General features: G+C 49.9%; 1 protein-coding gene across 2 annotated transcripts in view; it reads right to left on the reverse strand.

Moving 5' to 3' along the window:
* CLUH (clustered mitochondria homolog) overlaps window positions 1-25,303 on the reverse strand; it is a 42,330-nt gene that overhangs the window by 9,696 nt on the left and 7,331 nt on the right. The window contains exons 1-17 of one of the 2 annotated variants that reach the window (XM_059829190.1): window positions 23,716-24,606; window positions 17,709-17,905; window positions 15,899-16,070; window positions 15,593-15,736; window positions 15,254-15,381; window positions 14,055-14,209; window positions 12,496-12,621; window positions 10,621-10,768; window positions 9,766-9,858; window positions 8,522-9,216; window positions 7,121-7,338; window positions 6,342-6,446; window positions 5,087-5,187; window positions 2,783-2,935; window positions 2,082-2,144; window positions 1,146-1,390; window positions 261-345 (exon numbers count right to left, since the gene is read on the reverse strand). In XM_059829190.1, the coding sequence (XP_059685173.1) occupies window positions 261-345; window positions 1,146-1,390; window positions 2,082-2,144; window positions 2,783-2,935; window positions 5,087-5,187; window positions 6,342-6,446; window positions 7,121-7,338; window positions 8,522-9,216; window positions 9,766-9,858; window positions 10,621-10,768; window positions 12,496-12,621; window positions 14,055-14,209; window positions 15,254-15,381; window positions 15,593-15,736; window positions 15,899-16,070; window positions 17,709-17,905; window positions 23,716-24,598 (3,711 nt within the window). In that variant the 5' untranslated portion in view covers window positions 24,599-24,606. Of the gene's footprint in view, window positions 1-260; window positions 346-1,145; window positions 1,391-2,081; window positions 2,145-2,782; window positions 2,936-5,086; window positions 5,188-6,341; window positions 6,447-7,120; window positions 7,339-8,521; window positions 9,217-9,765; window positions 9,859-10,620; window positions 10,769-12,495; window positions 12,622-14,054; window positions 14,210-15,253; window positions 15,382-15,592; window positions 15,737-15,898; window positions 16,071-17,708; window positions 17,906-23,715; window positions 24,607-25,303 lie in introns of those variants that run through there. The other variant, XM_059829191.1, reaches the window with a different exon arrangement.

Raw genomic sequence — 25,303 nt, forward strand, 5'->3', positions numbered from 1 at the left:
TCAGAGCAAGCTACAGGAATTGTATGCAGGCTGGCTAATCTTCCAAGGGAGATGCACAGCAAGTTTACCCTAACAGGGAACTGGATTAGAAATCTCTTTCCCCAGGGCTGGAACCTGCATTCCCACATTAACGCCACAAAGACCTTTAGGGGCTCGCTTTGTCTGTCTGAAAGGCTGTCCCCTGCAAAGCAGTTTGCACTTACTCTTCATGTTTCTCAGTACAGAACGTGATGGGGAAGGGAGGAAGAGGTGGGTCTTACCTGGACTCCAGTTTTGAGGGAGATTTCACGAAGCAGGGTGATCTTCTGTAGATTATACACTTCAGCTGCTTGGTCAGCATTCTCACTGCAAAAAGCACACACAAGCTTCAGCTCTCAGGTAAGTTACTACTCAAGGACATCCCTCCACTCTGGTATCTGAAGCACAGGCCCCTGTACAGCTAGGTACTAAATGAAACCAATGACTAACATTACAGTGGTTGCTAATGGTCTATTAAAGCTTACAGAGATGCGCAACAGTACTTTTTACTGAAATCCTCTGTGTGTGTTCTCTTCAAAGCTCACTGCAGAGTTTAGGTGAGAGTCTGAATGCCTTCAGCTCTTGGTAAAGAGTGAGCTGCCCCTGACGTGAAGGGATGATCACCGATTTAGCCAACTAGTCATGTTTTTTTCATCTCAGGCCACTTCGCTTATACTTCCAGTTTAACACTTACTAACTGTACCTTCCAGCAGCCTTAATCACCGTCTGTTTCAGATACAGGAGAAGTCGTCCTTGTTTTTAGGAACATAAGCTCCCTTCAGCCTAAATCATTGTCTATATAGACAAATATCTTATGCCTACACTCCTTCAGCTTCTTGCCTTCTGTTCCCCTCTGCACCACTAAGGAGAGGTCTCCCTTCCTCCCCTGGTTCTCCTAGCTGCCTTTGCCTCATAGGTTTCATCTCATTTCAAGTTTCAACCACGTTTCCCCCTGCTGCTCTTTGCCTGATTTCTTTCCATAATAAGCCTGTAAAACTCCCCCAAGAGTACAAATTTATATTCAAACAGAAAACAAGTCAAAAAGCAGGTCCTATTAAAAGAACAGTAAGAGCTACAGACATTTGCTGAGAGTCCAGGCACAAGCGAGGGTAATTTGCTCTGCTCACCATTCAAGACAAAAATCGAAGTAATTCTTTGCTTCTGAACAAATATTCTTCCAAAGCTCCTGAGGGGTCATGCTGGCCCATGCAGTATTATCAGCATTTCCAAGGTTCCTGTTTTTCCTTTTCTTATTCTTTTTCTTGGAGACCAGCTCATCAGCTGGAAGATGGGCAATGGGATTTGGAAAGGAGCTTAGAAAGCAATTGAGGAAGTGGCTGATGGCTGCTGATAAACCCGACAGCTCCACGCCCTATAGCGAGACACCGAAATCAGTCGTGAAAGACACATGCCATCACAAAGGCAGTACTCTGACCCTGAGCCTCACGCAAATCCAGTCCTACCAGAAACAGGAAAATCTTCCAGGAGAGGGAGCGGAAAGCGGTATTTGCAAGTGGAACTGGCACAGACAGAATTACGTACACACAAGACATAAGTATATACCTACACACACACAAATATATAGTTCCATTTCGGGCTGCCACCTGGGACAGAGAAACTAGAGAGTGTAAAGAAGATTTTTGATGCTGGAATAAAGCCAGCATTGCTATGCTATGCACAGACAGGTATTAAGGATGCACTAGTGTTCATGCAATTAAAAAAAGCTTCTTAGAAAGGCAAAAGCAACACTGTTTAAGAGGCAAAGGTATTACAAGGAAAACAAGCCGTGATTTCACTTTTAAAAGCCTTCAACATAATGAGTGAGAATCTGGGGAAGAAAAGCATGAATGATTACTCTCTGGGAAAGCTATCTTCAAGTGGGAACTTGTTTTCCCTTACACACAGGCCTGTACCTATTTTAGCACTAATGAGATTGTTCTTCCTGTTGCTAAGCAACCCCCATGAGCTGCCTAATGAGAGAAGACTCTCAAACAGCTCTCTATTTGTGGAAAAAAGTCATTAGAGAGGACACACAAGGCAAGAGGTTAGACTGCAGGTCATACCTGGAGGTACGTCTTGAAGATGTGTTTAGCCGATCGAGTGATCAATTCACTGATTCCTATTTTCTACCCAAAGGAATAAAGAGACTGAGAGTCAGTTGGCAATAACAATTAAAAAAAACCCACTTGGCTTTTGAAGTGGACTTTTATCAAGATCTGCAGAAGACACATTCTCCAGTCCTGACCCTGCAGCACAGAACTGTTTTGCATTTGACAACACTCAAATTGGAGCCAGGGAAGAGCCCACTGCACACCCGTGCATGGTTGACCACAAGCCACCCCATGCAGCACAGCTCAGCTCTAACAGTGCTTCCAGGAGCTACTGCAGCACTAGCCCTGCGCATGCTCGCAGGCAGCCGCACTGACAACACTTTCCAGTTTGATCCAATGCCGTGACGGACCTTGGAGGCTTAAAAAGTGCATGGCTTAAAATCCAACTGCGACACCTGCTATTACACTTGGGAATCCCTGAAGCACTTCTCTGTTCCCAAGGATACTCAAAACCCCAACATTATGAAAGCCGTGAAGGATTTGGGAGCAAAACTCCCCATCCACCACCTACAGGTTCTTCTCCCTCCTCCTCTCTTTTTTGAAGCAGTTTGTTTTTACACAGAGAAAACAATTGGCCCAGTTGGAATCTATACAGGGCAAATTATGCCAGAGGCAGTTTTAATTGACAGCCTGAAGTTAAGCCTGATGCTTACAAAAATGTGATCCAGCTGAGCACGGCCAGGGGTCTTGGTGATGAAGTTGATCACTTTGCCTAGATAACGCATGTTGATGCCCCTCTGGTGCATGGCCTCTGCTAAGGTAGCCCCATCCATCGGGAGTACCGTGTGATCCAGGCAGTCTTTGACCTGCAGGGTATATACAAACTTTGGTTACTGAAAGCAAACATGAAGGAAATAATTTCAATTTTTAAAAAAATTTTAAAAAAATTATCTCACTGAGGAGGGAAAAAGGCACTGCCTGACAGAGAAGGCAATTTCTAGGGATGACATTAAAGTTACAAGCACAGCAAGAACTGGCAAGTATAGAGCACCAATCAGCCAGAGCCAGGGCTGCCGGGTGCTCCCTGCCTCCAGCCATAGGCTCCACAGCCAGCAAAGCAGATAAATTCAGCCTGGAGAGAATCCTCAGGAGCTCGTGCACCTGGTTAGTGCCTCCTCTGCTCTGCCTCTGGGCTGGAACTGCTGCTCTGGGATCCCGCAGAAAGGAAACCCTGAGCAGCCACAGCCTCAAGCTCCCCACACAGCTGTGGGGCCACAAGCAGGAACCGCGTTGTGCCAGCAGCAGGAGGGAGAGCCATTTCTCCAGCACTAATGGGATGGCAACCCACCCAGCACTGCGAGGGCATGGGGGGCAGGACCCCTGCTCCCCAACTGCCAGTTGCACACACCTCTGTTACCTGGGGTTCAGGGTCGCCCCAAAGGCTGACAGTGACTCCAAGCAAGGCTCTTTTGGTGGGTAAAGTGCTGTAATACCAGAGACCACCACACTACGTGAGCAGGGGGAATGCTTGCAGCAGACAGCCCAAAGCAGTTTGTGCAAGCTCCTTGCCACTTGTACCGTTTTTACTCTTATGTCTCAGTGGAGAATGAGCAGCACTATGCACTCCCAACAAGCATTGAGCAACTGAGGTGTGGAGAGATCAACTGTCATAGTAAAACAGCTCAGGCTTCATCCAATTCCCTGTGCAAAACAAGCAGAGGCAAAGGCCCCGTGGAGCAGCGCAGAGGATTGTAACCAAGTGCCGAGCATGCAGCCTCTCAAGTGGCCCAAGGAGACCAGTGACAGCGTTCAGCATAGGGCTTCCAACAGTTTGCCCAAGGCCACACAGGAACTCAGAAGCAGAGCAGGGACTCTGAGGACTCCTTTAGATCAGGCAATGAGAACCGCTTTCCCGTTGGCATGGCTTATTTAACTAATGTTTGTGGAACTAGCAGGCTAACCCTTCTTTAAGGGCCTCACAGTCACTAACTAAAAACATTTCCAATTAAAAGACTACATAGAGCTGTACACACTTAGTGATAAGGGGAAATGGCACTTGCATTTTAAGTTGTGTTGCAGCACTGATAAAGAGTCTCTTAATTCACATCACAGAGTAACACCAGTTACTCTCCGATACGCAGCGTATGGAGGACTGCCTGCTTACAGCAGCTGGCCTGTAACTTGCCCTCACACATGCCTGTGCAACATTTTGGCATTATGTACTAGTGTATAAACTATCCGGTAAAACAACAGTCACCATGCCCTTTTCTGATTCACTCCCCCTCCTCTCCCCCTATTTAAAGCCTGAATAGCTGGTCTTAAAGGTTATGCTGACTACAAAACCAGTGGATTTAGAGTTCAGAGGAAATTTTCCCGCAAGGAAAGTCCCCTCCTACAGAAGGCCAACAACTCCTGAACCTCTTGGAGTGGAGATCATCAATTCTACCCTCCTAGTTACAGTGCCAGCTGTAACATACACATTAGCAGTCAATTTAGAAAACGTCTTGAGAAGGGAAAAGCTGGTATTTCTTATCTAGCCAGGTGCACGGGTAAGCATCCAAACCGCTTAAGACTTACAGAGGGAGTTTTTACAACAGATATTAGTAAGAATAATTTGGAGTGAACTGGGAAATTGTTAGTCACCAGTTGAGTCACAATCAGGGTCAGATAATACAATAGGTTGTGCAGGATGCCCAGGGCTAGGAAGGATGACTTATGTGGTCTTTATTGTCCCAAACTCTTAGCAATAGCTGTTAATTACTAGTGCCAAAAATTCTTTGTTCGAGTGAGGTGGGAAAATTGTGCCATGATGTAAGACAGGAGATGGAAAACCCCTCTTGCGCTTGCACTGTTCACTGTGCTCCACCACTGGTGCCAGAACTCAGCTGCCAGCAGGAGAACGCAGCATTTGCTCAGGAGGCGAAGCTGCCGTACCGCTGTGTCAATGCTGGCTCAGAGCGGCCAGGGTTAAGGCAAGCTTTCAGAGAAGACATTACTGCTGGTCCTCAGTTTCTTACCAAACCTGGGATCTGGCACGACAGCAAGAACGCAGCAGCATCCTTCAGCAACTGCTTCTGATCCTGCACCTCCTCTTTGCTAGACTCAGGAAAACGAACACCTAGGAGAGTAAAAGAGAAAAAACATAAAACACATCAACTCAAAGAGAAACAAGTCATATACAGAAAGCGTATAGTAAGAGCAGGTAAATAGTTAAAGCGATTCTGTCTCCCTGGAATTAAAGATGCTTCTTCAAAACTCATCTACTTACAAGATATTTCAATGGGAAGAGCATTAGCTGCTCTGCTTGGTTAGTGGCTGTGCTGCTCCTGCCCACTCATTCTTTCTTAAGGCAGCTTTTAAAAGTCCAAATTCTGCTCTTTATCTGGTCCATTCTACCTATTGCAAAGTGCTGTGTACACTTCCAGTGCAAAAGAGTCAACCGGCTAGACAGGAGTGGGAACGTTTCAGCAGATAGTCCAGCAAATACTGCAAGTGCTAGAAACTCAGAGCCTTTTGCTTTTACACACCAGAATTAAAGTAAGGTTTTAAGTTCTAGCCACAAAGTTGGTGCCAAAGCACTGATCTTTACCAGCCTTAGAAGATGCTTGGGCATTTCAAAACACATGCTCCTTCTGACACATTTATTCCAAGTTAAGTTCAACTATATAGCCATTCCCCTGCAATTTGCATGCATACAGCCTCGGTATTCACCCCCATAAACACTCTGGGAGGTTCTTCTGTATTTCCAAATAAAAAAATACTGATTCCAGCCATGGAAAGCTACATACACTGCCCGAGACTGATGCATGTATCTGAAAGGGCGCTGTGACCTGCTTACTATAATGTTACTAAAACAAATCCTGCCCTTCACTGAGGACCCAACATCAGTTGTTCAACTACAACTGTTGTTTTTTGTGTAAATTACTACATTAGGATCAAATTTAATTTTTTCCCTCCCTCTGTTTCTTTTCATGTGGTCTAGCAGCTGGGATGCTGAGGAATCACAAGAAGATTCTTGGCAGCAACCTGCAGACCTCCCCCAAGCGTAGCAGTGGGAGACAGCTTACTGCCTGCATTTAGTAGTTCGAGCATTGCAATCAATTACACTTTCTCTTTTCTGTATCTTTGTGCTTCATAGAGAATCCTGCACCGTGCCCAGCTAGCCAAAAGCCAGCAATATTCTTGGCTACAGAGCACAGTTTTTTTGTCTATATTTGGCTGGACACAGCGATCCTCTGAAGGAGGACTAAACACAGCTCTTAGTACACATACCTGGTGAGAAAATATCTGGGTTAAACCGAATGTCAAATGACGTGTCACTAATGGAGCCCACAGCCTTGCAAGCATTTCGAATCACCTCTCTGCTTTTGGGATCCACTGGAGCAGGAAGAAAAATAGAATAGAATTGAATGTGGATTTCAGAAAATGACAAGCCTAGCTATTAAATTAAGATGAAAGTCTTTTAGTAAAAGCATCAGTGATGGCACATTCTGCAGAAATCCATTATAAACCCAATCAATTTTAAGATATTTGGAAAGGAGGATGGCTGCAAAATGCAGAGTCTGAACAAGAGCACGTAAGATGACCCAGAAAACTCAAGGACCTCCCCCCACCCACAGATACTCAGAAATCCGGGCCTGGGATTCCCAAAGGGGCCTGCACACTGCACGCTTCCCAGCCCCGCCACAGCCCGCTCCCCTCCACTCGCACTAAGCCTCTGGCAGCCCAGCCCCGGCCGCAGACCAGCTTGCTGGCCAGGCTCTCGCTCCTGCAGCAGAGCTGATGGGCTTGCTGCACTTGCTTGCCCACCTACCCAACCGCTTGCCCACCTACCCAACCCATACCGGCCCCCAGGGTGATTAATTCATTAGCACATGAACAGCTCTATGCAAAGAGCTAAGACAATATTGACAGAAGCAGACAGTGCCTGTCCTGTTTAACAACAAATAATCACCCCAACCACCCCCAGTCTGGCACAGCTCCTACCAGTGACACAGCCCACCAGCTAGGGCAGGAGGCCTGGGCTGCTTCTGGTGCTGAGGGTGAAATACCTGTTCCATCATCAGATGCAATGGTCTCAGCAAGCTCTTTCACCTGATCAAGTCCAGTCACGTTATCGTCTATTTTACCATCCTCTGACTCAGACTTCTCGCTGTCTGCAGTACCGTTCTCCGGAGAGGCACCATTTTCCAGTGCACCTGAGCTCTCCTGCTTGTTGGCTTTCTGCTGCATCAGCTGCAGTGCAGCCAGCTTCATGAATAAGAGATACCTACAGTAAAGGAAAAGAGGAATTCAGCACAGCAGGAGAATCCAAGAGGATTACCACTGCTCTGCGAGGAAAAACCTCACAAAGTTAGCATTACAGACCATATAGTTTCCCTGTGGAAAGGCAGGACGTACACCCTCTTTCCATGAGCTTTCCAAGAAATCAAAGGAGCATACATTAGTTTATCAGAAGAAGCAAAAAAAAAAGTGGGTTTTCATTACCCATCACAATGGGAAACTAATCTTCTTGCAGTGATTACAAATTGCTTTCCACACACAGCATCCGCAGACAGCTCAGGAAGACTCTCACTGCCAGATGCACAGGGCTAGTCAAACACAAACCAGCAATTTTGCAAGGAGACCTTAGCAGAGAGAGGCCCATCCTCTGCTAGTCAAGGAGGAGCAGCAGCACCCTACAGCCATGGTCCTGCAGGCTGCTGGTCTGGAAGCTCTCCCAAGGAGCAGCAAAGCCTGCCTGCAGGCACACGGCAGGACTGGGAAAGGCACTGGCTGCAGAACTGGTTGCTCAGCAGGCAGGGATCCTCCGTCAGCCACTGGAAGGCTCATCTTCCCAGCAAGCGAAGCACAGGCTCTGACCATCTGTGACAGCAGAGCACCTGCAGCCCTTCACATCAGAAGCAGGAGCATTAATATCACCAGCACCACATGACTTCGACTCATTCTGCTCCCAGAGCTCCTGCTTCCTCCTCCTGCCCTTAGGAGTGATGCCCTCACTCCTGCACTGAGTGAGCCCAAACGCTAACACATCCCACCACAAAAGTGTCTACGGCAGTTCCCATCACTAATTTTTTTTTCAGCCTGTAGGAAAAAAGGTAGCATTCAAGACATCTGGAGAGCCTTAAAAAGAAGCATAAACCCTTCCCATTCCCTAGCCATCAGGTGTACAGGATATCTGCAGGGAAAGAAGAACTTCTAAATGGTTGGACAGGAAAGAACAAAAACAGATCTGGAGACTAAAAAGCAAACCACCTCTTTCCATGGCTCCCTGTAACCCTGTCAGAATCCCTGCTGTTTTCACCTCATTAAGTTTCTGTAATTGCACCTGCAGGCCAAGCAATGGGGAAATTAGCTGCCCACTCTGATGTGATGTCCCTGGGACAATGCAGCATGGTCCTGACTTGAACCATTACCAGTTGCAGGTGGAGGAGTGGGGGAGCTCAGCTCACCTGTGTTCTACAAAGGCATCAACAAGCTCTTGCCGGAGACAGCAAAGCTTGTGTCTGTGCTTCTTGGGGAACCCCATTTTCTTACATTCCTCTGGCATCTCCTCCCCTTCAACAGGCAGGAAGTTTAGATCTGGAGGAAAAGTGCGGAGCAGGTCCAGGATGTAGTGACGCCCGTCATTGCCAATAATGCCTTTGCACTCCACCGAGGAGCACAGCTCCACCTCCTCATTCTTGTCATTTAGGACTTTGTGCTTCTGGATCTTAAGTGGCCTGCTGGTCTTCTCCAGCAGCTCCAGGTACTTGGGGTGTGAGACAACTGTCTTGCCAAAGTCTATTGACCCATAGATGACACTCTGTTCCTGCTCCCGTTCCAAGATGCCAGGAATAATAGACTGAGCTGTCACCCTGTAACCTCTGTAATCCACCACTACAGTCCCCAGCGTGTACAGCCCTTCTACATCCACAGCATTATAGGTCCGCACACCATTGAGATCATTGGTGGGAGCTACGTAAGCAGCAACATCTCCGCCAAAGTCCTTGTAGTGGTCACGAACGTCAAAGCCCAGGCTGAAGAAAATGTTGTTCCAGATGAACATCTGCATCTTGGTCTCTTCACTGGGGTTGATGGCCATGACGTTACCATCAATGACAGCCATGGCACCTCTCGTCGCTGCTGCAGTGAAGTCACTGTGAACCTGGAGGCATGTGGAGAGAAAGCTGCGTAAGGAAGGACACCCACTCTCCCAGCACTTCACTCTCAAAGCTCACTGCAAATTTGTGCTTCACTCCTCTCCTCCTGATGGCCTTCCAGCAGGCAGGTCAGCTGGCTTTTACTTTTGTGAGCCTAACTAGTGGCTTGGATATAAGTTCCAGGAGCCAAAACATTAGGGATCAGCATGGGTCAGACTCATTAGCTCTCTGCAGAAGAGGGCTTAGGTGTAAGAGTGTCCCCCCTCCCCCTGTTCCTCCCACCCTCTCCAAGGAGGACTGGATCAAACAGAACAGCAGAGGACTAGGAGGCCGCTGCCTCAGGGTCGGCAGGGAGTCACGGGGTCAAAGAATGCAATCCTTTCCCATGGGGCTGGGAGCAGAAAGCAGGCATGCGAGAGAGAACACGACCCATTAGCTTACAAACAAGGATCCTCCTCTTGCAGTTTCTAAAGGGTAGCCCAGGTGAAGCATCCAGATGCAATATGGGCAGCAGAAAAGAGTCTGCATGAGTTGCCTGCACATCCCAAAGTTACCTTGAAAATGGCTCGTTCTCTCAGCAGCCTCTCGGGCAGGTTCTTGCGCGGCAGCTCTCGTGTGGTCTGCAGCTCCTCATTCCAGTCTCTGGTCTGAAAGAGTCAAAGCCTTGTGGGAAGCAATGCATTGTGTGGGAAGGGGCTGGCAAGTCAGTGTTTCTGCTTTATGAGGCATTTTGTGAGAGAAGGGAGGGGAAGGGGCAAGAATTCAGGCTGCTGTGGAGTTCTGTAGAAGTGAAATAGCAGCAGGAATGAACGCTCCTCGTGAGTGGACTTTATTCAATAGCAGTTTGGGATGTATCTTACAGTAGCCCAGCTTACGCAGTGCGGTTTAACTGAAATATGAGCTTGCTAGATCTGCAGGAGCATGGTGCAGGTTTCATTAGCCAGCACACTGCGATGTGGTCACACCGCAGGCAGACAGCCACCCATGGGCAGCCGTTACAGCCCCGCAACGCTCACGGCCTGCAAGATTTTATGCTACAAGGCTGCAACTGAAACATTTGGAATAGTTTGCTCAGAGACACAAGGGCCTTTCCAGGCCCGATAGGCAGGGAGGAGCACTCTGCCTTCTGTGCAGTGGTGCTTGTCAGAGCAGGGACATAGGATTTATAAACACCTGAGCTGAAGTTGCTCCTCTCAGACCTTTATGTGCTCAGGGAGTTGCAGCCTGAGCAGCACAGCCCCTGTAGTCAACAGCACTGTCAAGAACAAGGACTCCAGCAAGTTTTCCCTTGTTGAGCAAAAACCTTCCACAAATACCAGACGTATATTTGTTGTTAAACGTTAACTGGTTCCCAGCACAGCTGGCAGCAAAACTCTTGCCAGCATTCTCAGGCAAAGCAAGATCGATACCTGTCCAGGTATGTGCTCTTCATAGCCCAGTCTAGAAGTATAAGCGTCTTCTGCCCGGACGCAGTCCATGGCATGTTCTGCTTGTGGAGCCGTCCAGCTGTACACTTGGAAAGGAGTGGCTATCCTTTCAAAAGGGTGTCTCTGAACCCTAGTTTGGGAGTGAAAACAATTAGACATTCTCCTAAGGAAGATTTCTTTCTATTCTAAGACAATTTTCCCTCTGCTGCAACATCCACTTCTGACAAACACCAGAACAAGACCAGGCCTCAGAGCAGCACAGTGGACTTTCATTTAACAAGCACTATACCCCATAATGACTGATTGGCATGGGCAACATCTCTCAATAGCAGTCTGGAGAATGACCTGGGCTCTCCCCGTCCCCCTTTGCCAGTTTTATCCTCAGCTGTAGCTCCAGAGATGCCCATCATCCTCTGCATTCGGAGGCAGAGGATGCCCCCTCCCATCTAGCCACCTGTCAGACTGGCCCTCAGCTTTCACAACAATCCATAAGGGTTGCATTATAAAAGCAGCCTACAGCACACATCCACTAGTGAAGTGAAAAAGGAAGCTTCACCAAATGGTCTCTTGTGTAATCTGTCTGCTCTCAGCAGGCGCTGGAGTCTCATCTGTATTTACTTCTGGCCCAAGAAGCAATACAGTATAATCATTTTTAAATAGCCAGATAGTCACAGTGGTGGCTGGAGGCCACTGCTAATTTCCAGCCCTTGCCTAGTGTCACTTTCATCTTCTTAATGAGAGCAGAAGCAGAGTTCCTGAAAGCCACACAATGTGCCTGTCAATTTGCACCCTGCTGAGCCGAGGCAGTTCATTAAGTGGACTCTAAAGAATGACAGGCTTTTGCATAGGACCCACTGTTCTGGAGCAGAATAAACGCTCCCTGCAGCAAGGACAGGAGAATAAAACAATACATTATTGGGGTTTTTTTAATTCTCATTATAGGAGCTAGAGGAAATTAGAGAAAATGAACATGCATGGACATGTTTAAAATAATTATTCTCTCTCCGTAAGCCTATGCCCAGCCCTCATGTGTTACTCTCCCTGGTATTTTATGCTTCAGCCTCTTTTTTGGATTCAGGGGAGAAGCACCTACTGATCAGGTTACCAGCCCAGTCCCTGCTGCAGCATGTGGCCATGCTTCACATCAACTCTTTGCTGCCTGGCTAGCTAGGAAGTCATTAAGTGTCCCATGAGGCATATAGCCAACACACAGACTCAGTGAGGAGACCCACATCTCAGGAGCTGGTCAACACATCAGCAGTTTCCCTTGTACGAACACTACACTCCACCTCTGGGCTTTCTCTCCCACTGCACAAACTGCCCTCCATGTTCAGTTTCTCAGCAGGGACAGAAAGCTTACCTGAATTCCAGGTAAGCCCCACAACTGATACTCCTATAGCAACAGAAAGCTGTTGTGTTCCCCCTCGCTTTGCTTTAGGCAGAATTGAAATCCGTAAACCTACATGCTGTAAGCAAGAGTCATCTGGGAGCTAAAGCCAAGAGAAACCATCTAGTGGATAGGTATCAGGACTCGGGGCTTCCACCGGCCTCTGTCGCTGCCATGCTGAACAACAGCAAACAAGTCACATCAGCTCTGACAGCTCCCTGTTTTGAGTGAGGGAAAAGCCAGTTACACCAGGATGGTGCCATGACATTTAGTCCTTTGGTGGTCCTTGCTGCAGACTTGCACGTCCCAACCACCCCACCACTATGTGAGCTCTGAGAAAGCAGGCAGTGCAATCCTTGCTATATCAGAGTGGCATCCAGTTCCCACAGAACCAGATACATAGCTGAGCCTCACCAAGCAACTTAACAACAGACTACTCAAGGCAACAAGAGAGGAAAAAGTGCTGCTACCGTTTCTTCTGCAGAGCGGAAAAGTTTTTTTTGAAGGTAGGGCTGATCTGGTTAAGTAGTTCCACCAAGGAATGACTGAGAAAACTGGGGTTTGCAGGTTTGGGATTGAAGTTGTATGCAGTAGACCTGCAAGAGAAAAAAGAGACAAGAACACAAGCCGTTGTCATACTTGAGACTTCCCATATGCTAGGAACACAGTACATGAATGAGAGCTTTCCATATACACACTGCATGAAAGGTCTGCACAACATGTCCTTGCTTGCAAAGCGGAGACCACGTGGCACACAGGCAGATGGGCTGCAAGGGCCCTCTCCAGTCATTCCACATGAGATACAGCTAGTAACCCTGTACCTGGGCCCTGATGGGTTGCACAGCAAATTTAATTTAGACTTTCTTCAGCCACCACCAGGTTTAAGAGAGCCTTATATTTTTACAGCTAGGAAGGATAGATTTCACAGAGCTTCCCAAACGCACTAAAAAGGCCTTTGCTTAACAGAGAACCCAACAGTAATGGCACCAACTATACCAAACAGTCGGTGCCTTCTCAAAATACTGCATCTCCCAGCTGGAAGGCTGAGCACCAGACCTGCCAGGAGCACACTGACAGGTCCCCCTCTCCAGATTACATTTTGTCAAACTCAAAAAGGCCACTTGTTCCATGTTCATTGTGCCACTTAGTCTCCTGGGACCTGCACTCACATGTGTACCCTTATACTCTACTTCTAACACTTATTTTGACAGATCTGGGGGAAAACAATGGCCTACAAATTATTTCTTCCATCAGCCAGTTTAACACAGAGCACCTCCCCTTCATAATGGGACAGAAGGTGGAAATGTGCTTGAATTTTATCTTCTATATTTTAAGCTCTCCTTCTCTTCAGGCAGCTTCATTCTCCTTCTGTGAATTAAAACCTTGTATTTCAAACATGCAGTTATGGTTGCCCAGGCAATTATCTGGATTGCAGGATCGAGGCCACCCAGAGATGTTTCTGAGGTGATGGTTACTCAGGTACAGCAGGGTTTTTGCTCTGAAGTTCTCTCCTGTCTGCCCTTAACTCCGTAGGTCTCTGTTACAGGCTACTAGGCTGGATGGATCCTGTATCTCCCTCAGTACAGACACCCTGACAGGCACAGTTCAGCCACTTTAAGTCTCTCATAGTCACTATTTAAAAAAAATAAAAATCAAGTCAAATATGTGCTCAGCTTAGGAAGTTCTGACAGGCTGTGCTTTTGCTTTAGGGCAAAATGAGATAGTTGCAATGGTCAGGAAGGAATTCCCTCCCAACTCAAAATGCTTTAATTAGCTGATGACATTATGGGATGTTTAAACTTTCCCTAAAGCATCAGCCATTTATCCACTGTGGAGAAATGGTACCAGGCATAACTGAACAGCCCAGTCCAGTATTGCAACTCCTACAAACCCACGCGAGCAGCGAATTAAAATAGGCTATTTTCCACCAAAAAAAAAAGCAGCAATTGTTTGTTTATGTGTTCTTTTCCGGTTGGCTACCATAAGCTCCCTGCTGCAGGGCAGGACAGGAAGAATCTTAGTTACTCACTGATTCAAGTAAAATCCTCGAGTGGATGCAGTGATACTGACGTGCCGATCCTCCACTGTGATGACATATAAATACATGAGGTCTCCATGCATTTTCCGGTTACCAGGTGGAGGGTTCCAGCCACTCATCGTCAGTACCTTTAGGCATTGCAAAGGCTACAGAAGAACACAACAGAAGCAACTCCTGTCAGCAGGAATAATTCCCTTGAGTTACAGAGCCATTCAATATACATGCTAGATTCCTTTTACCTGCTGCCCTTGCTTGGTTCTAGAAACACAGCTTACAAAAACAACTGGTCTCTAGAGGATAGGCTTCCTCAAGCTGTTTGCAGTCCACTAATTTGCCTCAGTTTGCTGCTTTTCACACCATAAGACACAAGTAAAAACAGACACCCTGGGCCTTTGGGCTGCACAAGGCATGGATTTCTTGCTGTACTGGTTTTCAAATGGCAGCTTCTAAACCTGAACCCAAGTGGGAGGGTATGGGAAAGCTAAGGGTAATTTGTAGTGATCTGCAGATCCTGTCTCCAGGACTCCTGTGAAGACAGGCTGAGAGAGTTGGGGCTGTTCAGCCTGGAGAAGAGAAGGCTCTGGGGAGACCTCATAGCAGCCTTCCAGTACCTGAAGGGGGCCTACAAGAAAGCTGGAGAGGGACTTTTTACAAGGGCATGGAGTGATAGGACAAGGGGTAGGGTAGATTTAGATTAGATATTAGGAAGAAATTCTTCACCATGAGGGTGGGGAGGCACTGGAACAGGTTGCCCAGAGAAGTTGTGGATGCCCCAACCCTGGAAGCGTTGAAGGCCAGGTTGGACGGGGCTTTGAGCAACCTGATCTAGTGGAAGGTGTCCCTGCCCATGGTAGGGGCATTGGAACTAGGTGATCTTTAAGGTCCCTTCTGACCCAAACCATTCTATGATTCTGTGACTTTGCAGAGAAATGCAGTTCTCCCTTCCCTGCCACTCCTCCCACCAAGACTGGCCAATTTACACTTTGCAGATGTCCAGACTTGATGTCCACTGTTTTGCACACAAGCTCTTGGACTTTATTCTTTTGGCTAAGCAGTGCTATTCCAGCACTCATTAAGCATCAAGCAGAGCAAATCCCAAAGTCCACATCAGTGCAGCTTTCAATCCCTGAACACCAGTTTGCTGCAAGGAATGTGCAGATAACTGTTTTAGTGACACAGGAGAACTCTACCTTCCAGTCTCTGTTCTGGGGCTGAAGGGCACACAGGGGTCTCTCTTTGCTACCTGGCAGGATATGTTCAGGAGGGGTGCAGTCAATTTGTTCCATTTCGGTACCTTTCTTCTTCCGTTTTCCACTGTCTAGAATGGACAGAGATAGAAAGTCAGTGCTGAAAAACTTAACATCCCCTCCTCCCATAATTATTCAAGGAGGAGCGCAGAAGTGCTCTGAGTGTTTCTCTGCACTCCTGAATGATGTGGGACAGCTGATTGTTATGATGTGTTTTAACAAAGCAAGGAGTCAAGGGAATGAAAACACTGACCACACCAGAGAAGCCTTTTTGTCCCGTACCTCCCAGGTCTCCTTCAGTGAAGACACTCAGGAAGGACAGTGAATTACAGTCCACACCATTGAAAGCATCTGATGGGTCGAGACTCTTCAGAAGGTCCCGAATGTGACGCACGTGTATCCTGGCTTCTCGCACTGTGTATGGCTCTGATGAGCAAGAAGAGAGGAAAGAAACTGGAATTACACAGCTGCTTACTCCTTTGGCACACAGGTCTCAAAAAACAACCACAGGAGAGGGCTGCCACGTGGCCAAAACCACTCCCTATGAAAACCATCGCTCATTCCCTCCCAAAGTTTGGAGGAACTTGCCTTCCACCACTTTCAGCAGTGAGCCCTCCTGCAGTCCTTCAATAGTTTTCAGCTCAGCAAAGTTATCAAGGACGTTGCCGTCCAGCTGCAGAGAGAAGCAAGTCCGATGGCAGGTATCCTCACGGTCCATCAAAACTTGATGGATCTCTTGCACCATCTCTTGAGGAGAGACCTTAAGACAGGAAGAACCCAGACAGTTATTCCCACTCCTCACAGGCCTTCTTGCCAAACTTTGTCCCTCTGCTGCAGAATCAAACACCTCTTGTACCTCTCCAGGCTTGGGAAGGCAGACTCTAGCTCTCCCTCCCATGAAGATCACTTCTGTCACTGCTGGGAGGGCATTACCACCTCTGGCAGGGTCGGCCACCCCAGCTCCATCCCACAGGGCTTGGCACCCAGAGGTGTAACAGCCTGGCACTGTGCCAAGCACTTGGCATGGGACAGAGGTGACAGAGAGGGCAGTGAAGGAGTAGAAGGTGGTGGGGGAAACCGGGGGTTCTTCCCTTATCCATCCACACTGCGCATTTGTGGTGAGGCTTTGAATGATGCCCATGGAAAACAGACCATTTCCTCCACTCAGTCTGCTGGGGTACCCAGACCGCGGTGTGGCGTGTCTGTGCCAGTGCCACACCTCCAGGGCACACCGCCTGCAAGCGCACGGCTCCCGTGACGCAAGAAACCGCCCCAGCTTGTGCACCAGGGCTGCTTTCCTACCTCCCTGCTCTGGCTCCAGCACCACTGACACTGCTCTCAAGCTAGGAGAACTCAGGGTAGTTTACATAAGCTGCTGTAAACAACATGGCCTGCTATTATTAGCCTATTAAAACTAACAGCCAAGGGGATTTAAAGGAGAAAAAAGCTAGGCTGAGATACAGCTAGTTCCACAGGGGATGTAATTTCACTGCACTCTCTGCTGGTCTTTGGGAGATAAGACTTCCCACTGCGTGTAGACTCCAGATGCCTCCCCCTGAAATGAAAGATACTTCAGCCAAATGGTTTTCAGTGAAGTATCAAGCTAAATCGGAATACCAGCTAGGCATGTCAAAGCCCATCCTGATCTGGCAGCACATGTCATTGTCCACATGACACACACAGAGCTCTCCGTGCAGAAGGGAAGTGGAGGCTGCACTGTTCCCTTGATCTGCAGGCTGGTGCTTGTGCTCCCTGAGCTGTGCTAGCACCTGTCGCTGTACCAAACCCAGGTTAGCCTGAAGGAGCATCATGCCAAAACTGCTGGGCAAGCAAGGGATCTTCCCTTCTTGAGAGTAGTCAGACCCAGAAATCATGTTTTCACATCCCTCCCTTAAAACAGCCTACAAGTGGGAAGGCCATTTCCCCCTGTGCTCAGCTCCAGGCCTGAGCCTCTCTGCGATGGACAAGGAGCAGCTACACCTCGGCTAATTCACCCTCCCCTTGCTCCACACTTGGGATACAGAGTAAAACACCCTCCCTGTCCTTGCAAAGCCTAGGCAGACCTGTGCCAGACAGCCTGTTGTTCACATCTCCTCTTTCTTCCTTTTTCTCTAGGAGCCACTGGTCAGGCAGCTTCTCTCCTGCACCCTCCATGCTTTGTTGCCTCCTTCCCCACTTAATCCCATCAGAGGACAGATGAGTCAGGGAGCTGTGAGCAGCCTAAAGGTACTGTCCAGGCCATGGGGGCTAACAGGAGTCTTCCTGGGCACAGTCCCCTATCCCCTTCCCTGCCTGGCTGGCTGAAAGGACAGCACTGTGTGCGCCCTGGCTCAAACACTTCCCGCCTCCTCCTCCAGCACCGCCTCCATTCCCCTCCCCAGCCAGCAAAGGGAGGTACCTGCAGGGAAAAGGGCTCTATCCCTGGCGCACAGATCTTGACAGTAAATCCCGTGTCCTGTATGACAATGACCTCCTGGTCGTTCCCATCTTCTCCAGGATCAGCCTCCTCATGGCCATTCTGCCTGGCATCCTTCTCGCTCTTCAGGCTCTCGTGCGGGCCACTGCCATTCATCAGTGCCACGCCAGACGGGTGCTCTGGGTGAGAAGAGAGGGATTTAGACAAGGTATGAGCAAAAGGACAGTCCTCTCCGAGCAGCTGGAGAGACTGGTTTAGACAACACCACTGTCCTCTTGCCAACCCAAGCGAACCAGGGGTTAAAAGGCAGCAAGCATTTTATTCTGCACTTGGTGTTTACTACACAGAGGTGTGCCAGGCCCTCCCCTCCCTTCGCCTCACAGCATAATTAACAGGCTCTCACTCGCCTGCAGGGTTTGCATCTTCCACAAACTGTGCGCGAAGAAGGGAGGGAAGGAAAGCAGGAAGGATGGGTCAATGTACACCATATTCAGCTTAAGATTAAGAAGTCTCTTAATTAAAAGAAATGGGTGTGTGGTGCTTTGCGGCCCGGAGGCAGCTGTAACCTCTGCACCAACATGTTACACAGCTCCTAACATACCTCCTGGTACGCTACTGTTCAGCCAGGAGAGGAGGGAGGGGAAGAGACAGCAGTTGCATTGCTAAGCTGCATGTCATGTCACATGGCAGCCAAGTTACTCCACAGGCACAAAAACAGCTCCCACACCCCTGCCTGCATCTGGCCACCCTCTGCACTTCCAAAATACTTCACAGAGATCCCAGCATGCCAGGGTGAGGCTTTGCCTAAGCAATTTTATTCAAGAAAACGGTGACGACATTTTATGTGCTCATTTAGACAGATGCATCACAGGGACGGGGAGTTCTCTGCACCTACTTCACTCCCGCAATGGTATGTTTTCTTTTCCAGTAAGGCCGATGCTGTCAGAGAACTGATAAGATCTAGGAAGCTGCAGGTCTCCTAGAGCAGCCTACACCCATCAAACCAGGCTGGCGACCACACTAAAGAGGACCAAGGTGCTGCTAGGGTAAGGTGGAACAGTGGAAAGAGCTGGTGATGACAGCCTTTGAGAAAAGGAAGAGACCCCCTTGCCCCCAGCCTGGGAGCAGGGCACCATTCTGACCTCCCTACTCCAGGCAGCAAACCTTGGAAGGGAGCAGGCGTTGTGCCCCGCAGGGTGCGTTCGCAGCACGGCTGCCCTGTGCCTTCTGCGCACAGCCAGCACACCTGGCCGCTGGACCCCCAAAGTCACACGTGGTGGTTCTAGCTTGCTGCTCCCAGGCGGCAGAGATGCAGCGGGCCGGGGGCTTTCCCAGGCAGCAAGAACAGCCTTTCCGAAAGGTTGCACAGGGTCAGGGCAGCTCAAAGCCAGGATAACGCCCCAACGCTGCTGAACACCAAGCTGCAGTCCTCCAGCCAGCTCCACCTGGCAGATCTCTTTCCTCCGCCTCACCTCCTAGCAAGGCATCAGTCCCAGCCCCAGCTGTGCTCCAGGGGAGATGGCAGCTCAACCTCTGTCACTTATGAAATGCAGACTAGTGCTATGGCTTGAAGACCTAAAGCTATCACAGCTAGTTCTCACCTATCAGCCACAACTGCTCCGGCAGCCCAGAGAAGTCATCCAACCTTCACCATGTATAAGAACAGGGATGGAAATGCTATATTCCCTTGCACGCCTCTGGAGCACAACATGAGGCTGCAGCCACATGAGCCTGCTGAAGTGTCCCCCGAGGGTCATACTCCTGCTCCAGACTATGACTGCCAACAGCAAACCTGCCTCAGAGACGACTGTCAAGGCTGAATTAGGACACAGTGAAAGAGCAAGAAACACAAGGAAAGCACACCCATTCCAAAAGGTCAGCAGGTAACAGAGCTACCTTAAGCAGCCTCTGCTGCCTTCAGCATCTTGGCAGCTGCTGCTCATGTTCCCTGTCACCTTGCATATGTCCCTAATATGAGCTGTTCCATTTCTTTGACAGATGAAGCCACGGGCAAGCCAGATAAGAGGCCTGGCTCTGGCTCTAGCAAGCTGCAGTCATGCTAGAAAGGAGGAAGAAAAGCTCCACACAGGAGTGCCCCAAGAGACGTGGTTTCAGAAAAACCACACCATGCCCAGAGGGCTGGGGAGAGCCCCTCGTCACACCCTTACAGCCAGCACAGCCACGCTCCTTCTGGACTGCTTAAACATGTGGGGAAGAGGAGGGAGAGCTGAAAAGCTATCACAGAAATACTACACCTGGGGCTACTAGTACCGTAGACAGGACGACCCACCAGGCTCCTGAGCCAGGCTTAGTCCAGCGCCTGCCCACCCAAGCAGGGCAGGATCACTGAACTTTTGCTCCTGCCATAGCAGCCAGAAAGGGGAGGCAGAATTTGGCTACGAGGAAGGCTGTAGCACTGGCCAAAGACCCAACAGCCCATCTTCAACCACTGTGGCAGCAGCCAAGGGCAAAAGCCAGGCACAGCCACAGAGGTGCTGCCCACCACCCCGAGACCCCCAGTCTCCACCTGTCCATGACCAAGGACCTTTTCCGACAGCATCACAGATGACAAGATTGACGTGCTGCTTACAAACAGCTGACTTTCGCTGGCAGCTGAGGTGTGGAAGGAGCAGCCCACGGGATGTGCCAGCTCCTGTCTCTCTGCTCTCGTTCCCAGCAATGTCACCTGTCCTGGTGCGCCTGCAGTCTGCCCTGCGCCATGCTCGAGGCACGCTCCTGTGCCTGGTAGTCATGCTAAAGGCTTGACCAAGGACGCCTTCCAACCAACCGACACATCAGCAGTAGTGAACTGGGCACTGAAGCTACTTCTGTGCCACAACAGTTGGCAGGATATTCCCAAAAGGGACACTGCCATCTCCGAGTAAATGTGGTTTTGTTTTATGTCTTTCTCCTAAGCAAGATCCAGCAGAGGAAGTGCACCCACAGCAGAAATTAACTGGCCAGCTTGGAGCTGCAAGTCGAGGGGGGAGGAAAGCGGTGCATAGGGAGTAACCAAACCAGGAGACAGGCTTCATGTGACAGCTGAGCAACCCTTGCACATGCTGGTCTCGAGCACAGGAAACACCTTCAGCTGCTAAGCAAAGCAAGACAGGGAAAGCCCACACGCAGCAAGGAAGTTACCAACCAGGACCACGCTGCTGCTTTTCACTACTCCATGACATCAGATCCCCAAACTAACAATTGTTTCAGAAATAGGAAGATTGCTTCTTGTCTGCAGAAACACAACATATTTGCACTTTCCATGCCTCTTTCCCTACTTGAGTGAAGAAAGGGCCAGTACAGCTCTGCACTTCGCAACAGAAGAGACATGTAGAGACAACACCTTCATGTCTCCTTATGCCAGAAGATCCAGCTCCAGCCAGCACTGTCCTAAGTTTAGAAACAGAAGTTAAGCCTGGACCGAGAAAGACCAGCTGTCCAGCAGGTTAACCCTCTGATTTAAGGCCAGCGAAGGCTTTCCAGTGCGGTTTTTACAGCATGGGTATGTTTCGAAGAAACAGCATGTTTTGTTTCAACCCTAGCTGAGGGCAGCGCAAGCGAGCTTGCCTGGAGGACGTGTTGCCTGCTGGGTGCTGACTCACCACGTGTGCTCTCCCTACAGGGCAGCGGAGCTTCACCCGCCTGCCTTAAAGTGGGTCACTGTTTCTTACTGCCTGCTGCAGACTGGCTGTGCCGCGGCCTCAGCAGCACCAGCATGGAGAACAAGGCAAAAGCATCGGGCACTTGACTTCAGGATGTTCAAGATGGCAGGAAGAGCAACAGGGACACCTGAAAAACACCTGCAGAGACGTCTCTCCTGTTACTCACTCTCTGTTCAAGCCCCAAATGGGCCAGTAGCTGCATTTAGTTGGAAGCTCTTGCCCGCGGGAGAAAGCACTGTGCGATGCACCCTGGATGGTTTCGCAGAAGGCGGCTGAGTCACAGGGAATCGGTCCCACCTGCTCCAGGGGCACTACCCAGCCGCTCCTCCCGCTTACTGCCCTGCTCATGCTGCTGGAGACAGAGCAGGAGATCCCTCCTTGTATGTGTTCAGCCTTGAGACACCGGTTTTGTGGTCTCGACCAAAGGCTGTGACCTCCAGTCTCCCCTGTCATTCCAAGGGATGCGCCAGTGTCCCAGCAAGGACCCTCCTCCTTTCAGCCCTTGGTTTGTACCCACAGGCACGGCTGAGGCTGCTAAGCATCAGCTTGTGCTGGCTGGCAGCTGAACTGTAACACGATGTTCTCATTGCTACTTGGAGCACAGCGTGAGCAAACCTCAAGCGCACGCAAGACTGAAGCGTCAGGAGAACAGACAAAGCAAAACACTGAAGAGAGGAGGAGGCAGCACAGGCACCACCTCACCAGGAAGAATCAACCCACGCTTGCCTGACTGCAGCTCACACCTGGTAGAGAAGACCAGTATAAGGATTAAGTTTCATCTTAGCACCTGGACAACGAGTACATGTACCAAGGTGACAGGCCCTGTTTTAATCACACTTCCTATTTACAGCAAGCCTGCAGAGGTGGCGAGCACCTTGTGAACCTGACCGGTCAGGATCCCAGCATGAAAAAGGGTGCACACCTGAACCTGAATATTGCTGGCTGTGTACAGTGATAGACAGCATAGATCATGGTAAGTGTTAATTAATAACCAACTAATGTTCAAACAAATCTTCTAAACCAAAGTCAGCCACTAATCCTTTTCTTAGATTACCAGGTCAAAAAGACAGCAACATTATGTTGCTGTGAGTTAGCCTGGTCTGGAGGGACTGCTCTATAAATGAGGAGTTTCCTCCCTTACATTTAGTAACAGCGGAGATTATTAGAGGCACAAAACTGAAAATTAAAACCCTACCTTTTCCATCACTGAGTTTAGGAATGCATTTCTTATTACCGGCTCCAGTGTCATCCCGAGGGCCAAAATTCTGCCTTTCACTCCTCAAAGGTATTTCGAATTCTGAGCAGCGTAAGACAGTTTCTGCATGGTCTTGCAACCAGCTGTGCCTGCAGCCTGAACACCCGCCACTGGCATGCCGATGAGCACGTGGAAAGCAAGCAAGGCGCTAAACCAGAAACCAAGCAACCAGCTCAGGTCAGTCACACTACACATCCCCTCATGCCACCAGGTGCACCAAAAGACAGCATTTGAGACCAAAATTCAACTACTGCGCAGGGACTGAACTAAAACAAAATACAGTGATAGAAAGGCAAAATGTGACCTTGAGACTTAAAAAAAATAATAATCTCAGTTTCTCATATCCCAGAAGTCCTGGCAAGGACAAAAGCCACTCTGAGTTAACATTTGGTGCCACATTGGAGCAACTGGCATGGACTCCAGTCATGCTATGCCAGTTTGTGTAGAGGTGAGAGAGGAGGAAAGCAAGATGCAGCTCAGCAGCTGCCCCACGAGCGGGTGGCTGCTCCCCTCCCATGCTGCAGCAGCTGGCTGGGGTCCCGCTGTCCCCACAGCGCTGGAAAGATGCGCTGGGCGAAAAAGAAGGAACATCCCGTCCCTGTACTCAGGGCAGCCGCGGAGCTGCTCCATCCCTGCAGGTCAGGCGTCTCCTCCCACCTGCGCACGGCTGAAGGGAGCCAAAGGCTCCAAGCAAACGCTGCTCCAGTCCCTTGCCACCCCACACTCCTGCCTGCACTGCAGATCTGCTCCCATCCTTTACAAGGACCACGATGGCTGTCACAAACAAGAGCAGGATTTGCCTTATGAATTAAGAAAAAAGCAGCAAAACCCCCTTATGTTTGTTTTGCTAACAGGGGCAAGGCACAGACAGGTCCCCCTGCAGTGCACACCCTGGGTGGGATATCTCACCACCTTCCTCCTTTTCCTTCTGCTGTGAAATTAAAAAGTCACCTCGCCTCCCCTCTCCTTCATCCTGCCCCATCCCACAGGCACACGCAGCCACCCACCCCCATCATGGGCATACAGTGTTTTGGCTACATGAAGCATGACAGAGCACTATTCTGCTGAGCACCTAAAACTGTGAGCTTCTTTTTCTTCCTCTTCTTCTTCTGTTGCTGCTGCTTTGAGGACAGTGCCTGAGCCCGAGAGTCAGGATCACAGCTTGACCTGCGGCCGCAGGCAGCAGGGTCTGTCACTACAAAACCAGTACTTGCATCCTGAGCCTTAGACGACACCTCACCAGGGGGGAAAGGCGGCAAGATTGTCCTTGGGGCCGGTGGGGTTTTCCCCACGCTTGCTGGCAGAGCAGAGGAAGGTGTCCCAGGGCTCACCAGGGAGGGAGCAGTACCTCTCCATTTTGGCACGCTCTCTGGACCTGCTAAGGCTGTGTCTAAACCCAAGGCTGCTCGTCCCTCGCCCTGGCTGGCGGGACGTGCTCCAGGGGCTGCATCCCCCCTGTCAGCTGCTGCCACGTGCTCCTCCCGGCGGCAGGATCTATGGGCTAAGCCGCTGTCCTCAAGTTTCACGCAGCTCTGGCAGGCCTCAAGCGACTGAGCATGATCAACCAGCCCTGCCGGCCCTTCCCCAAGGTCGGCTGGAAGGACAGCCACTGCATGGGATGCCTCTGCCTGCCGGAGCGGGCTGGCAGCACCAACAGCGGGTCTCAAACAGCTCTTATCACAGACCATCAACCTTCCTTCTTCGTCCTTGGCCTCAGATAGGTCTTGGATGTATTCGGTGCATTTCTGCAGGCTTCCAGTCACCGCCTCGCTGGGGATGATGTCTGGATACGGCCCAGCACACTGGGCATCTTCTGGCACCTCCGGGCAGACGGCGCAGCTTGTGGGAGGCTTTGGTAAGAGGGGTGACCTCTCATCGGGTGAGTTAAAGCTGCGCGTCTGGAAGATTAGATCAGTGACATGCCTGCAGCAGTTTGCAAAAAGGCTGTTCCCCATGATCACAAGCAGCCTGCCTCATACAGCACCGGATTAGAAAAGTTAGTTTTGTTTGCAAATCTCTTGTTTGAGCACATATATTGAAGTCCCCACAAGGTAAACTCCTGCGTGGCAGCCCTCACCCTCCGCAGCCTGGACCTGCTAGCCTTCTCATGCAGTCAGATGCCTTCTCCAAAGAAAATTCCTACTTAGCCCCAGGGTGGCAGGAGGCATAGGACCAGCAGCTGACTCCGTGTGGTGTCCTGCGTACCCGGAGCTCACATCCCACATGCTCACCAGCATTGGACACTGGGCTCGCAGCAGTTCTCCCAAAGAGCTGTCCAGTGACCTTCACCCACTGCACACCTTCACCCCTCTCCCCGACCGCCACGCTCACACCATCACAATATCCACGAAGCCCAAAAGCAGCTCCCAGCAGCTGAAGCTCTCCTCTCCCCGCCGCACCAGAACAAAACCAGACGTGTATCTAACAGGTTCCTCAGGCGCACTTGCAGAGGGATGCCAGCCTGATCGCCCCGGCCCAGAGGCGGATATAAATAGCCCAATCTCGAGTGCTGCACCAGTGCAGCATGGGACAAGTGCTAGAGCGCTTCAGCGCTGCCAAACCTCTAAGCAAGTGAGATGCATTGAATTACAAGGCGAGGGCAGTTACTATGGCATGCCTGGGCCCAGGCACAGCCATCCATACTAAGCAGGCGAGCACAA

This window comes from Gavia stellata, chromosome 25 (assembly GCF_030936135.1).
Source record: "Gavia stellata isolate bGavSte3 chromosome 25, bGavSte3.hap2, whole genome shotgun sequence".
In the NCBI taxonomy this organism is placed as follows: Eukaryota; Metazoa; Chordata; class Aves; order Gaviiformes; family Gaviidae; genus Gavia; species Gavia stellata.